Genomic DNA, 12010 nt, shown 5'->3' with positions numbered 1-12010 from the left:
TTAGATTATCATTAATACTAATCCTTGAATACTTTACTTTACACTGTAAAAGTCACACATGTTAAGTCATGATACCATTTTAATAAAATTTATATATTCTTCAGATGCTATCCTACATTTCAATACTGAGGTCGTCACCGTTGAGAAAAATATTTCAACCGTGAACTACCCTGATGTTTTCCCTCTTGGTAAGTATTGTTATACAGTCTCAGTTCATTACTCTCTAGCCATTGCGTTTTTTTTTTTTTTTTTTTTTTTTTTTGTGTGTGTGTGTGTGTGTGTGTGTTATTATACTTTCTTTCCATTCGAAGATATTATAAATCAGAACATGTCCTTCTTAAGCTGTGCTTATTTGTACCTCTTTGGACGTTCTGACAGCTTTCCTTCAACTAATGATCAAAAATTTATAAAACTATATTGATCCAACAATATTTCATGATAATTCTTAAGGGCTTTTTACTACTGATAAAATCAAGAAAGTGAACCAAGCGAATTTATGGAATATCTTGATATCTGTTAAGTACACTGGTCATGAGTAATGAGTGAAAGTCCAAGAAATGACATACTAATAACTAAATACGTGTACTAATACTAATGAGATGCTTGAGCCTGTTTTATTAATACAAGGGAGAAAATTAACAACTACACTATGAAGATCAAGATCAGGTGTTTTGATGATTTGATTACCCATAGTCCCCAACAACAATAAAATGTGGATTTGCAAAACCATGTTGATGAATATATCTGAATAGTAGGTTCAACATATATATACTCTATTACCCCTTTTGAAATAGTGCAAATGTATCCCTGGGCATCCATGTCAGCCGGGTTGGGAACCCTTGTATTAGTCTCTGATATCCATATAATCAACTGACAAGTGAAATACTAAAGAATGCAACTCTATCTCTTCAGGGAGATGCGCTGTCATGGACAAAGGTTGAAATTCATATGCCATAATAAACAAATGTCACGGTACTTAGCTTTTCGAGAATTGCAAAATAACTGACTAAAGTTTAGTTAGAGTATTGTACTTAATGATTCAGTAACCAAAATTTGGTGTACTTAGAAACCTCAGTCATATAGAGAAGTATAGACAGATGCCATCTGATTGTAGTCTGTGTGCCCAACTCTCTCCCTCTCTATCTTTCACTATGTGTAGAAGTAATATACATGTACGGTTAGCTTTTCAACACAGACTGTTTTCACAACAGGTTCGGTTTCAAATGGATAATCGCCCCCGTGTGTAATGAAGTAAAACTGACCTTTACGGCATTCGACGTGTACACAGAGGCTATACAAACGATAGACGGCGTCAACACACTCGGCTGTTGGCGAGATGCCCTTGAAATCAGGACTACTGCTGCAACGGAAGGGCAGTGGTATGTATATTACAATACTTTATTGTAAAACATTTACATCCTATTTCGTTATAATTAATAGACATGTTAGTCAAAAATCTGTTTTAGAGACTAAAGGAATTCATGTTTTATGACTCCTACTTTCAAGTCTAACCTCATCTGATTCAGCCACATAATATTTAAATATCACCTAAAATCATCTCTTAGTGGTCTTTAGCCACACATGTGCTTTGCTTTTGAAAGTTTGTGAGAACTGAGCGTCCACATCGATGACATAAATGAATAGATTCCATAATATGGTGGTGCGCCGTGCAAATACGAAGTTGCTCCAGTGCGGCGGGCGCTCGTTCCACTGTTCTCGTAGGGCGTGCAGTCTCATTGGCTGCAGTGCGGGACGTGTTGGCGATTGATGCGGAACATCGTCGTCAAGCTAGCTACGTCTCTCCTGTGTTGAAGGCTGTCGAGGTTCACTTGATACAGCTGGGTCTATGATTTTCCTCGCTCTTTCTTGTATTCTATACAAGATGCAAGTTTCTACGAAGCCCTTTTTTATTTGTTATTTATTTATTTTTTATTTATTTATTTATTTATTTTTTGTCGAATGTGATGCCCAGTACTTCAGTTTCTTCTTGTGGTCTTATTTTTTTCTCGTTGAAGTTAACCTGGATATCACTGTTTGTCCTCTTAACAACCATAAGCTGGGTCTTATTCGGGGCAAAGAAGGCCTGCCATTTCTCCCATATTTGTGCGAGCCTGTCATTTAGTTTTTCCATGGCGGCATCTTGTTCCCTAGGCTCATACCTAAAGGAGAGTGTTCCATCATCCGCATATGCTTTGGCTTCAGGAATGAGGTGGAGCAAGTCATTAAGGAAGACATTCCACAGCAGAGAGCCCAGCATACTTCCTTGAGGGACACCTGCTTTGATGTTGTTGTAAGCAGTGTTTTCCATTGAAGACTACTCTCATTTGTCTGTTGAGTAGATATTTTTTCTCAAAAGGACCAGTTCGCCGTCCACTCCAACCTAGGTGCCACTATGCTATGCTCTATGCTCCCTCTATGCTTTGTCCAGGGCAAGAACACAAGTGCGCTGTCCGTAGTCAAGTGCATCTGACCAGTCTGCAGTCAAGTGCAGCTGACCAGTCTGCAGTCATCTGCAACAGCAGGTCGGCAGCAGAGCGGCTCTTCTGAAAGCCATACTGCCGGGTAGACAAGATGGTTTTTGTTGAGGTGGTGTGTTAGGTGGTAACATGTTCTTTTTTCAAGTATCTAGCTGATGATTGGTAATAAGGAGACTCTCTCTCTTTCTCTCATCTTTCTTCTCCCCTTCCTCCTTCCCTCCCTCCCTCCCTCCCTCCCTCCTTTCCCGCATTTCCCTCCTTCCCTCCCTTCCCCCATCTCCCTCCCTCCCTCTCTCATCCTCCCCCTCTCCCCTCAGGTTCTGTGGGACGGATATTTCGCCTGGCCAAGAGTTCCAGTCTGTTGGAGGAGAAATGATTCTTTATTTCAAAGTTGGGACATTTTTCAAAACCGGTTGGTCGGCTGACATCACCTTTGTTCCCATTCCTTCCTGCGTGCCTTCGGAAACAACTACCACCACGACTACAAGCACAAGCACAAGTACTAGTACGACCACAACTACAAGTACAAGTACCAGTTCGACTACAACCACAACGGCCTTGGTTGGTCAGTGTACCTCATACACAGAAAACGGACGGACTTATTTCATTTCTCCAAACTTCCCTGAATATTATCCACCAAACGCGCACTGTACCCTTTCAGGAATTACAGTAAGTTTAAGGTCAATTTTCCAGTGATAATGACATATGGGATGATGTTTATGATGATGATGATGAAGATAATAATAGCAGTGATAATGATTGTGGTACTGATAATATGATAATGAGGATAATAGCAGTAAGTTTAAGATAAATTTTCTGCATGTGATGATGATGAAGATAATTATAGTACTGATAATGATGATGATAATGGCAGTAAGTTACAGGTCAATTTTCTAGTGATAATGACATGTAATAATAATAATGATAATGATGATGGTGATAATAGCAATAGTAATGATGATGGTGCTGATGATAATAATAATGATGGTGATGATATTGGTGATAATATTGATGATAATACTGATGATAATTGTAATAATGACACTAACTATAATGTCAGTAATGATGATACTACTAAACCACATCTACCACTACTAATGATAATGTTGATAATGATAATACTACTACAAATGATAATAGATATCATTTTATTATTATTATAATGATAATGTATATTATATCATTATTATTAATCATAATATTGTTTACCCTTGCAACGTATCAGTAAGCATCAGTTAATGATAATAAGAATAATAATTTTGCCTTGTGTCGGTAGGATTTTGTTTTAAATATATATATATATATATATATATATATATATATATTATATATATATATAACTACTACATCACAAAGTCATTTCTCGGTTATTTTAAATAAATTTTCTAAAAATCACTTTAAGTTTAATGGTTGAGACTTTAGGTAGTCTTGGCTAATTGTCAAATAATATCTTATTTATGATTAAGATAATAATGATTCTGTGTTGTGATGCTGGCACTGTTCCTAATAAGCATTGTGGTTTTATTATTAGCATTATCATTAATTTTGTCGGTTTCATTATATTGCCATTACCATCACTATCAGTTGTATTGTTTTCACCGTTGTTATAGGTGTTACTGCTGCTATCATTATCATTTTAATTAATATCATTGATAATATCATTGTCACCATAATCCCCATTATCTCGTTTAATTAATACTTTTCCCATCATCAATATCATTCCCATCACTGTCATCATCATCCTTGTTATCATCAGCATCGTCATCATCTCTGTTATCACTAGTATCATTACCATCATCATCCCATTTACCATCATTACCATCATCATCCCAGTTACCATCATTATCATCATCCCTGTTATCATTATCATTGTTACCATTATCATCATTATCATCATGATGATAATCATGATAATCACTGTTATCACTATCATCATTAGTATCACCATCATCGCTCTTCAGAATCCACTGTCCAAACACCACACCTTCTCCCCCGGCAGGAGGAGCTCGCCACAGTGAACTTATTCATCAGGGTTCTTCGTCTGCGTGCTGGCGACACCCTTGTGATTCAGAACCCTTACACGCCGCCGCTAACGTGAGTCAAGACAATGCTATACTTAGAGCAATGGGTTTCACTGTGTTAGTGACGTGGTGAATTGGATATTAATAAACATACGCTTTCATATGTGCGCTTACTGTGCGGCGCGGTGGTAGCGCTCTTGCTGACCTGCATTCAAATCCTGCATCGCCAATGGATCGTAACCCTGGCCATTCCTTACACCCAGGAGTAATTTAGAAGCAAACAGCCTGTCACACCAAACATAAGAATAACCATTGTATAAATGGAAATAACTGTATTGTATATTATAATTATACCGTACATCCAAATCCTCGCACACGCACTCGCATATATGCATCTGTAAAAACATCTACAAATGCATGTAGATACGTGTACGTACACACGCACACACACAACACAACACACACACACACAATTCCCACACCGCATGATTTCTCTCTAAAGTTCCCCAGAGGTTTTGGCTTTCCTCTGATGCTCTTTCCTTAACAGCCTGTCGGGAAAAAAAAGACGATATAGGAACATCATCCCCAGTGCAACAATTCCTCGCTACTTTCACGCCAATGCGTCGGAGAGGGGAAGGGTTTCCATCACTTTAAACCAAAAACTTCCTCTTCCCCCAAGAAAAGTTTGATGACTATTCTCCACAGGCGTCTTCGTCTCGCCCGCTAAAGTTAGTGACAGATGAAAACTGTTTTATATTGACTAAACGGATTACCTAAAACCCATTTTTAAACAAAAAAAAAAAAAAAGAAAAAAAAAAAACATGTATTCATCAAAATAAAAATATCGACATAAAAACCCATAAAAAAAACTCTGGTTTAAACATTAAGCAAAAAAAATTCAGTGTGTAGAGTACCAAGGGAAGAAGGCCGATACCAAAGGGTAACAGTACATCGATTTCTATGGAATTCCGTCTGGAATCTGGAGACTCAAAAGGGCATATATATAATAAAATTATAATTTATAATATATATATATAATTAATATATATATTATATATATTAGGGTATATTATATATAATATAATATATAAGTATGTAGTTTATATGTATTTTAATACTTATATATATAATATGTAATATGTTAGTATATATTACACAATCACACATATGTGTGTGTGTGGGGGGTTGTTGTATTTTGTGTTTTAAAAAATTTATGAATATCTATTTTACATTTTAATGTTTTTATGTTGCATATATTATTTTGTATTAATATATACAAATATTATACATATAATATGTATGATGTATTATGTGTATATATACATATATATACATTGTATATCCTCCCCAGGTCCTCCCGCCCGCCCCGGGGATCATCACTCGCGAGGTTCCCCCGCAGGCCCCCGAGGAAAAAGTACTGCGGGGAAAAAACTGTAAAGGGTTTACACTTATTTCCCATTGTTGGGAAAGGATTAAACCCTTTTTTCGTGTTTTTAACTACTGGATTCTTTTAATCATTATTTTTTATTATTTTTTTTATTTATATTTACTTATTTTTTTTATCTTTTTTTAGATTTTTTTCTTTTGAGGGGGGGTATGTATAATTGTTTCTGTGTAAAAACGAGCAATCGAGGTTGGAGCAAATCTAACCAGTGTTTAAATGATAAAGTCTGATAAGTAAAATGTCTCCCAAGCACTGGTGAATATGAAATATTTATGTAAAAAAAGGGTTTTTAGTTTTGCTATGGGGTTTGGTGGAAGTAGGGTAGGCAATCTGAATAACTTTTTTTTTCCCTTTTTTTTTCTCTTTTTGTCTCTGCTTCATGACACCATTTCCCAACTAATCCAAGAGATTTCTTAATGGGTTATCTAACTTAAGAAAGGAGAATATATATTTATTTTAGTCCAATAAACCAAAGAGAGCACACAGCCACGAATAAACCTCTGTTGAACTCTTTCTTCCATCCATTTCCAGGCGTCGGTAGGCAATAAAGTTCAGCTGACCTTCACGCACATGCGCCTGGGAACCTACGCCAAGAACTTCGTGGCTGTGAACCCAACCACCGACCTTTACTACACCCCTGGTTCTGTCCTCTCCTTCAATGGCTTCGCACTCCCGCCGAACGTCATTTCGGACTCGAACCTCATGAGGATCTTCTTCTCCGGCAAGAGGAGGAGCAGGGGCTTCAGGCTGTTGTATAATGAGGTTTAGAGAAAGGAGGAAGGAAGAGGAGAGGGAGGAAGGGGGGAAAGAGAGTGGAGGAAGGAGGAGGAGAGGGGAGGTGGGAACTAAGGATGGGGGAAAAGGAGAGGGGAGAGAAGGGGAATAATGGCAGACTAAAAACCCTAGAGCCGAAGAGGGGGACTGGAAGATAACTAGGGAGAAAAGAGGGAAAAGGAAAGAAACAAAGGAAAAGGGGAGAAAAAGAGTGAAAGAGTGAAGGAGGCGAAGGCAAAAAGAGAAGAGAAGAGGACGGAAAATTCATTCTAAGTGAAAGAGTTTCTTATTGTTTCGATAGTTTTATCATTTGGGTTTGAAATTTCGAGGTGATGGCCGCCTTTCCCCAGGTTTCGAGACTAATTATGCTCACGCAGTTGTACACAGAGAGCTAAAGTTGCCTCGGGAAATGCAAGGTATTTATCTGATGAATTAGTACAGATGTATTCTATCAAAATTAATCATATTGAAGAGTGTTTTTCTTCAACCTTAATAATACAAACATACACAAATATATCTATATCTATATATATACATATATAAAAATTTATATATATAATATTATATATATATATAATATATATATATATTAAGATATAGATGATGATAGATAGATATATAGATAATTGCACCAGTTTTAAACATGAAAATGGGTTTAAGCTGTTGAAACCATATATTTCATCCATCCTACGCGGGAAACTAGTGAAGAGAATAAAATGGACATGCTTAAGAAAATACATACAGGCTATTATATGCCACATATGATATACACTATTTCATATATCATTGGTGCACTCTCTGAAATAGTTAAGCAAAAGACTCATTTTATCACCAAATGGAGAACAGTGGACAATTTACATGACCTTATAAAAAAAAAAAAGTGTAGGATAGATAGATAGATAGAGGGAGAGAGAGAGAGACTGTGCTTCCATCTAAATATTTGAAGTGACATGTGCCAGCACAATACAGTCGAATGGATGTACGCACTTTTTTGAAAGGAGAAAACGGGACAATGAAAAATAAAAAAAAATTGCAAAAAGTAGAATAAGCATAACTAGGGCATTTATGTCAAAACACACACACACACACAGATACAGACATATATACACACTTGCAGTATGTATATGTATGAGCATATATATTTTTGTTTGTTCAACAGCCATGAAACCCAAACTCCCAGATTCTGGGCCTCTCTCAATTCACTTTGAAACGTTATTTGGCAGTACCACTCTTACCTGATTCGAATGTCTTTCTAATAAAACCGGGGTTTCGGCGTGCGTACACTTTTGTCACGGCGGTGACCTTCCCTACGACACCTGCGTTTGACTTCTCAAAGCGGTATGTCGTTTTTTCGCCGTGAGTTTGGGCTCGAGCCAGCAGTCGGAACGCAGTCATTTTTACGACTGCCGCGGCGAGGGAAATGAACTCGGGACTATGAGCTTCGGAGTCCAGTCCTCTAACCATTGCACCATATATATATATATATATATATATATATATAATATATATATATAATATATAATATATAATTTTCCTCGAGACAGATTCGTGCCATCTAAACATCCACAAGATTTAAATATATGTATATATATACATATATATATATATATATATATATACATACATATATATATATATATATATAATATATATATTGTAATATATATATATATAATATATAATATATATATATATATATATGAGGGTATATGTATACATATATATGTATATATACATACATACTACATTATATATATATATAATATAATATATATATATATAGATATATATATACGTGTGTGTGTGTGTGGGGTGTGCGTGTGTGTGTGTGTGTGTGTATACATACATATATTATATATGTATTTACATATATATACATACACCCCCATATATGTATATACATATCCCAAGTATATATATATACATATTTTATATATATATATATATATATTTTATATATATATAAAATATAAGGAAAATAAAAACAGAATCTTTGCTTACTAAATGTGGATATCTTTCTATGGCAGAGCCAGCACTGACATGGAGGTCATGAACGCCTGCCGAGGTCATACAAAGGACATGGGCAGTGCAGGTGTTAATGCCAAAGAGAAGTAAAAAACATCATGCGTTATGATGATCACTGTCATTGTCATTATCATAATCAATAATATACTTATAATGATTATAATGATAATTGCAATAGTAGAAGGGAGAAGGACAGAATCGAGCACATTCACACACGTACATGAATGTGAAGTAGGTCAGTGACCTTGTTGCAACCACAAACCACAAACCACAACCAATGGCCACAGCAACATAATCAATACCCAGAAATCATTAACATACTTTCAAATGTGCATTTTATGTTTGTACATGACGCATCATAAGAGAAATAATGAAACTAATGATGTGCTACAGACGAGGATCCCCTCCAATGCAGGTGACAGGTGACATAGATCAATGATCACCGCGTAACCACGCAACCTTGTCGAGAGTGAAAGCAGGTTAATGACGACAGTGGTCACGAGGTAACCACTAGACCATAGCTAACGATGGCTAACACGCACACCTTATGGTTGAAAATGGTGCATCATAACAGAAAGATGACCACTGAAAGTGATTAACTAATCAATATCCATAACCGAAAATCATTACCCAAACCAGTGATGTACAGATGAGGAACCCCTCCAATAAAGGTGACATAGAAAAATGATCACCCCGTAAACACAAAACCATGTAGAGAGTGAAAGCAGGTTAATGACTACAGCGGTCATGAGGTAATCACTAAACCATAGCTAATGTGGCTAGCACACGCACCTTACGGTTAAAAAATGGTGCATCATAACAGAAAGATGACCACTGAAAGTGATTAACTAATCAATATCCGTAACCGAAATCATTACCATGGGCAGTGATTTTTAACACACGGGCAGGTGCTACAGATGACCCCACCCTGGCTCCTCCCATCCACACCGCAATATTCACCATGTTTGAATTTTGTACCGAGATCGATAATTGATTCGTTACAAACGGGGATCGCCTCTCCTAATGAATGAAACAGTCAAAATCAATAATAAATAGGTCACACAGGTCTGCTAATGACAGAAAATTACTGCTGCTCCCTCACCGTGCCAGAGATAAGAATGCAATTAAGTGTAAAGGATTATAAAAATTCGTCATACAATATATACCTTTATTTTCGGTTGTATAAACACTTTGGCAATATGCACCATGTTTGAACTTGTAACTGAATCGATGATTAATCCTGCTACAGACGAGTGATCACCCTTTAATTCATCATAATCATAAATGTCCCTCTAATGATGCCTAACCGCTCGCCTGAAGGATGTCCCTCCTCCTCTCCGAAGCAATAATAAGAATAGAATAAGAGGACGAAGAAGCACACAAAAAAACCAAACATGCATCCTGCTGCTGACATAAACCCAAAATCCGAGAACAGGGAACTCCGCCTTCCCTTCCTACTACCCCGATCCACATTCCCTCATATCCCGATAGGAAGCAATAATGGTAGAGGAAGAAGACGCAAACAAACAAATAGCACAAAAGACCGATGGAGGTACTAGCTCACCCCATTCCCTCCCCCTCCCCCTCACACCGCAATAAATTTCCCCTGTTTGAATTTTTAAACTGAATCGATAATTAATCCTGCTACAGACGAGTACCGCACCTCCTAATTCATCAAAATCCTAAATTTCCCTCTAATGATGACTAACACGCTCGCCTAAAGGGTGTTTCTACTCCTCTCCAAAGCAATAATAAGAATAAGAGGAGAAGAAGCACACAAACAAACAAAAAATGCATGCAGCTGCTGGCATACGCAAAGTCCGAGAACAGGGACCCCCATTTCCCCCCCAAACCGCATTCCCCCATATTCCGTTTACAGAGCAATAATGGGAAAAGTCCCTTGACACGTAGGCTACGTTAAATCGCCAAAACATCCCAATATTAAGAATTCATTGCAATCAAAGGATTATAAAATTCTTGCTGTACTCAATATGTCTTTTTTAAGGTCTTCATATAGCCTTTAGTACAAAAAAAACAGACACAAATACAAATCATATCGCCCTGAGTTCCATATAACGAGGATGATAATATGATCATTTCTTCTTGCTTGAGGTAAAGACGGTGGTGGTGCAGTCTCGTCTTGAGGTGTAACCAACCAAGAAAGGGAAATCCCTTTTAACCTTACTAAGATTGACAATGTCGCATTACGTAAATATAAGACAAAAATATATGCATATGACACTATACATTTCTCACTCCATATGCATATATATATATATATATATATATATATAATATATATATAATATATATATAATAATATATATATAATATATTATAATTATATATAATATATATATAATATAATATAATATATATATAATATATATATAAATATATATTTAAAATTTTATATAATATATATATATATATATATAATATATATATATATATATTGGGTATATATGAATTATTATAAAAGTTTTATATAAGTATATATAAAAGTAATTTTAATGTTTTTAATGTATATAAATGTTAAAATAATTATATATAATTATATATAAATATATATAAATATATATAATAAAATATAAATATATAAAAAATATATATAATATATATATAATATATATATAATTATAAAAATATATATATAAATATATATAATATATTATATATATTTTATAATTTATATATAATATATTATTAAAAAATAATATTATATATAAATATATATATATAATATATTATTATATAATATAATATATAAAATATATATATATATAAAATATAATATATATATATAATAAAAATTAATTATATATAATTTTATATATAATATATATATATATATATATTATATATAATATATATATATAATATATAATATATATATATATAAAAAAAATATAAATATAATATAATTTTAAAGAATATAATAATATATAATATATAAATATTTATATATAATATATATATATATATATAGATATATATATATATATATAAATCTTGCAAAGACTAGGTTTTTAGAGTATCAGCTTAAATACTACATTCATCTACCTTCTTACACCTTTCGGGGGTTTGCGAGATAGAGTAACCACTGTGCTTTTGAGGAGCCCCCCGACCCCAAGAAAGTTTCAAGCATTCACCCTTAGTCTAAACCCAAAACTTAAGATGTCGTAATATCATTTGTTCTTTTGACTGGGCCCCGAGTGAAAGCTCTACGATAGATGATATTTATTTATTGACAAATCCCCATCATTAGA

The 12010-nt window shown here is 34.8% G+C and overlaps 1 protein-coding gene across 1 annotated transcript in view; it reads left to right on the top strand.

Annotated features, from left to right (window-relative positions):
• LOC119573594 (blastula protease 10-like) overlaps positions 1 to 8831 on the top strand; it is a 23210-nt gene extending 14379 nt beyond the window's left edge. Inside the window, exons 10-18 of the mRNA XM_037920805.1 lie at positions 105 to 265; positions 825 to 841; positions 1212 to 1379; positions 2795 to 3146; positions 4477 to 4571; positions 5046 to 5181; positions 6474 to 6704; positions 7104 to 7132; positions 8744 to 8831. Of these exons, the coding sequence (XP_037776733.1) occupies positions 105 to 265; positions 825 to 841; positions 1212 to 1379; positions 2795 to 3146; positions 4477 to 4571; positions 5046 to 5181; positions 6474 to 6704; positions 7104 to 7132; positions 8744 to 8831 (1277 nt within the window). The remainder of the gene's footprint in view (positions 1 to 104; positions 266 to 824; positions 842 to 1211; positions 1380 to 2794; positions 3147 to 4476; positions 4572 to 5045; positions 5182 to 6473; positions 6705 to 7103; positions 7133 to 8743) is intronic.
• The last annotated feature ends 3179 nt before the right edge of the window (positions 8832 to 12010 follow it).

This window comes from Penaeus monodon, chromosome 5, assembly GCF_015228065.2.
Source record: "Penaeus monodon isolate SGIC_2016 chromosome 5, NSTDA_Pmon_1, whole genome shotgun sequence".
Classification (NCBI taxonomy): Eukaryota; Metazoa; Arthropoda; class Malacostraca; order Decapoda; family Penaeidae; genus Penaeus; species Penaeus monodon.
Note: the sequence above shows the minus strand (reverse complement) of the source record. Positions and strands in the feature narration are given on the sequence as shown.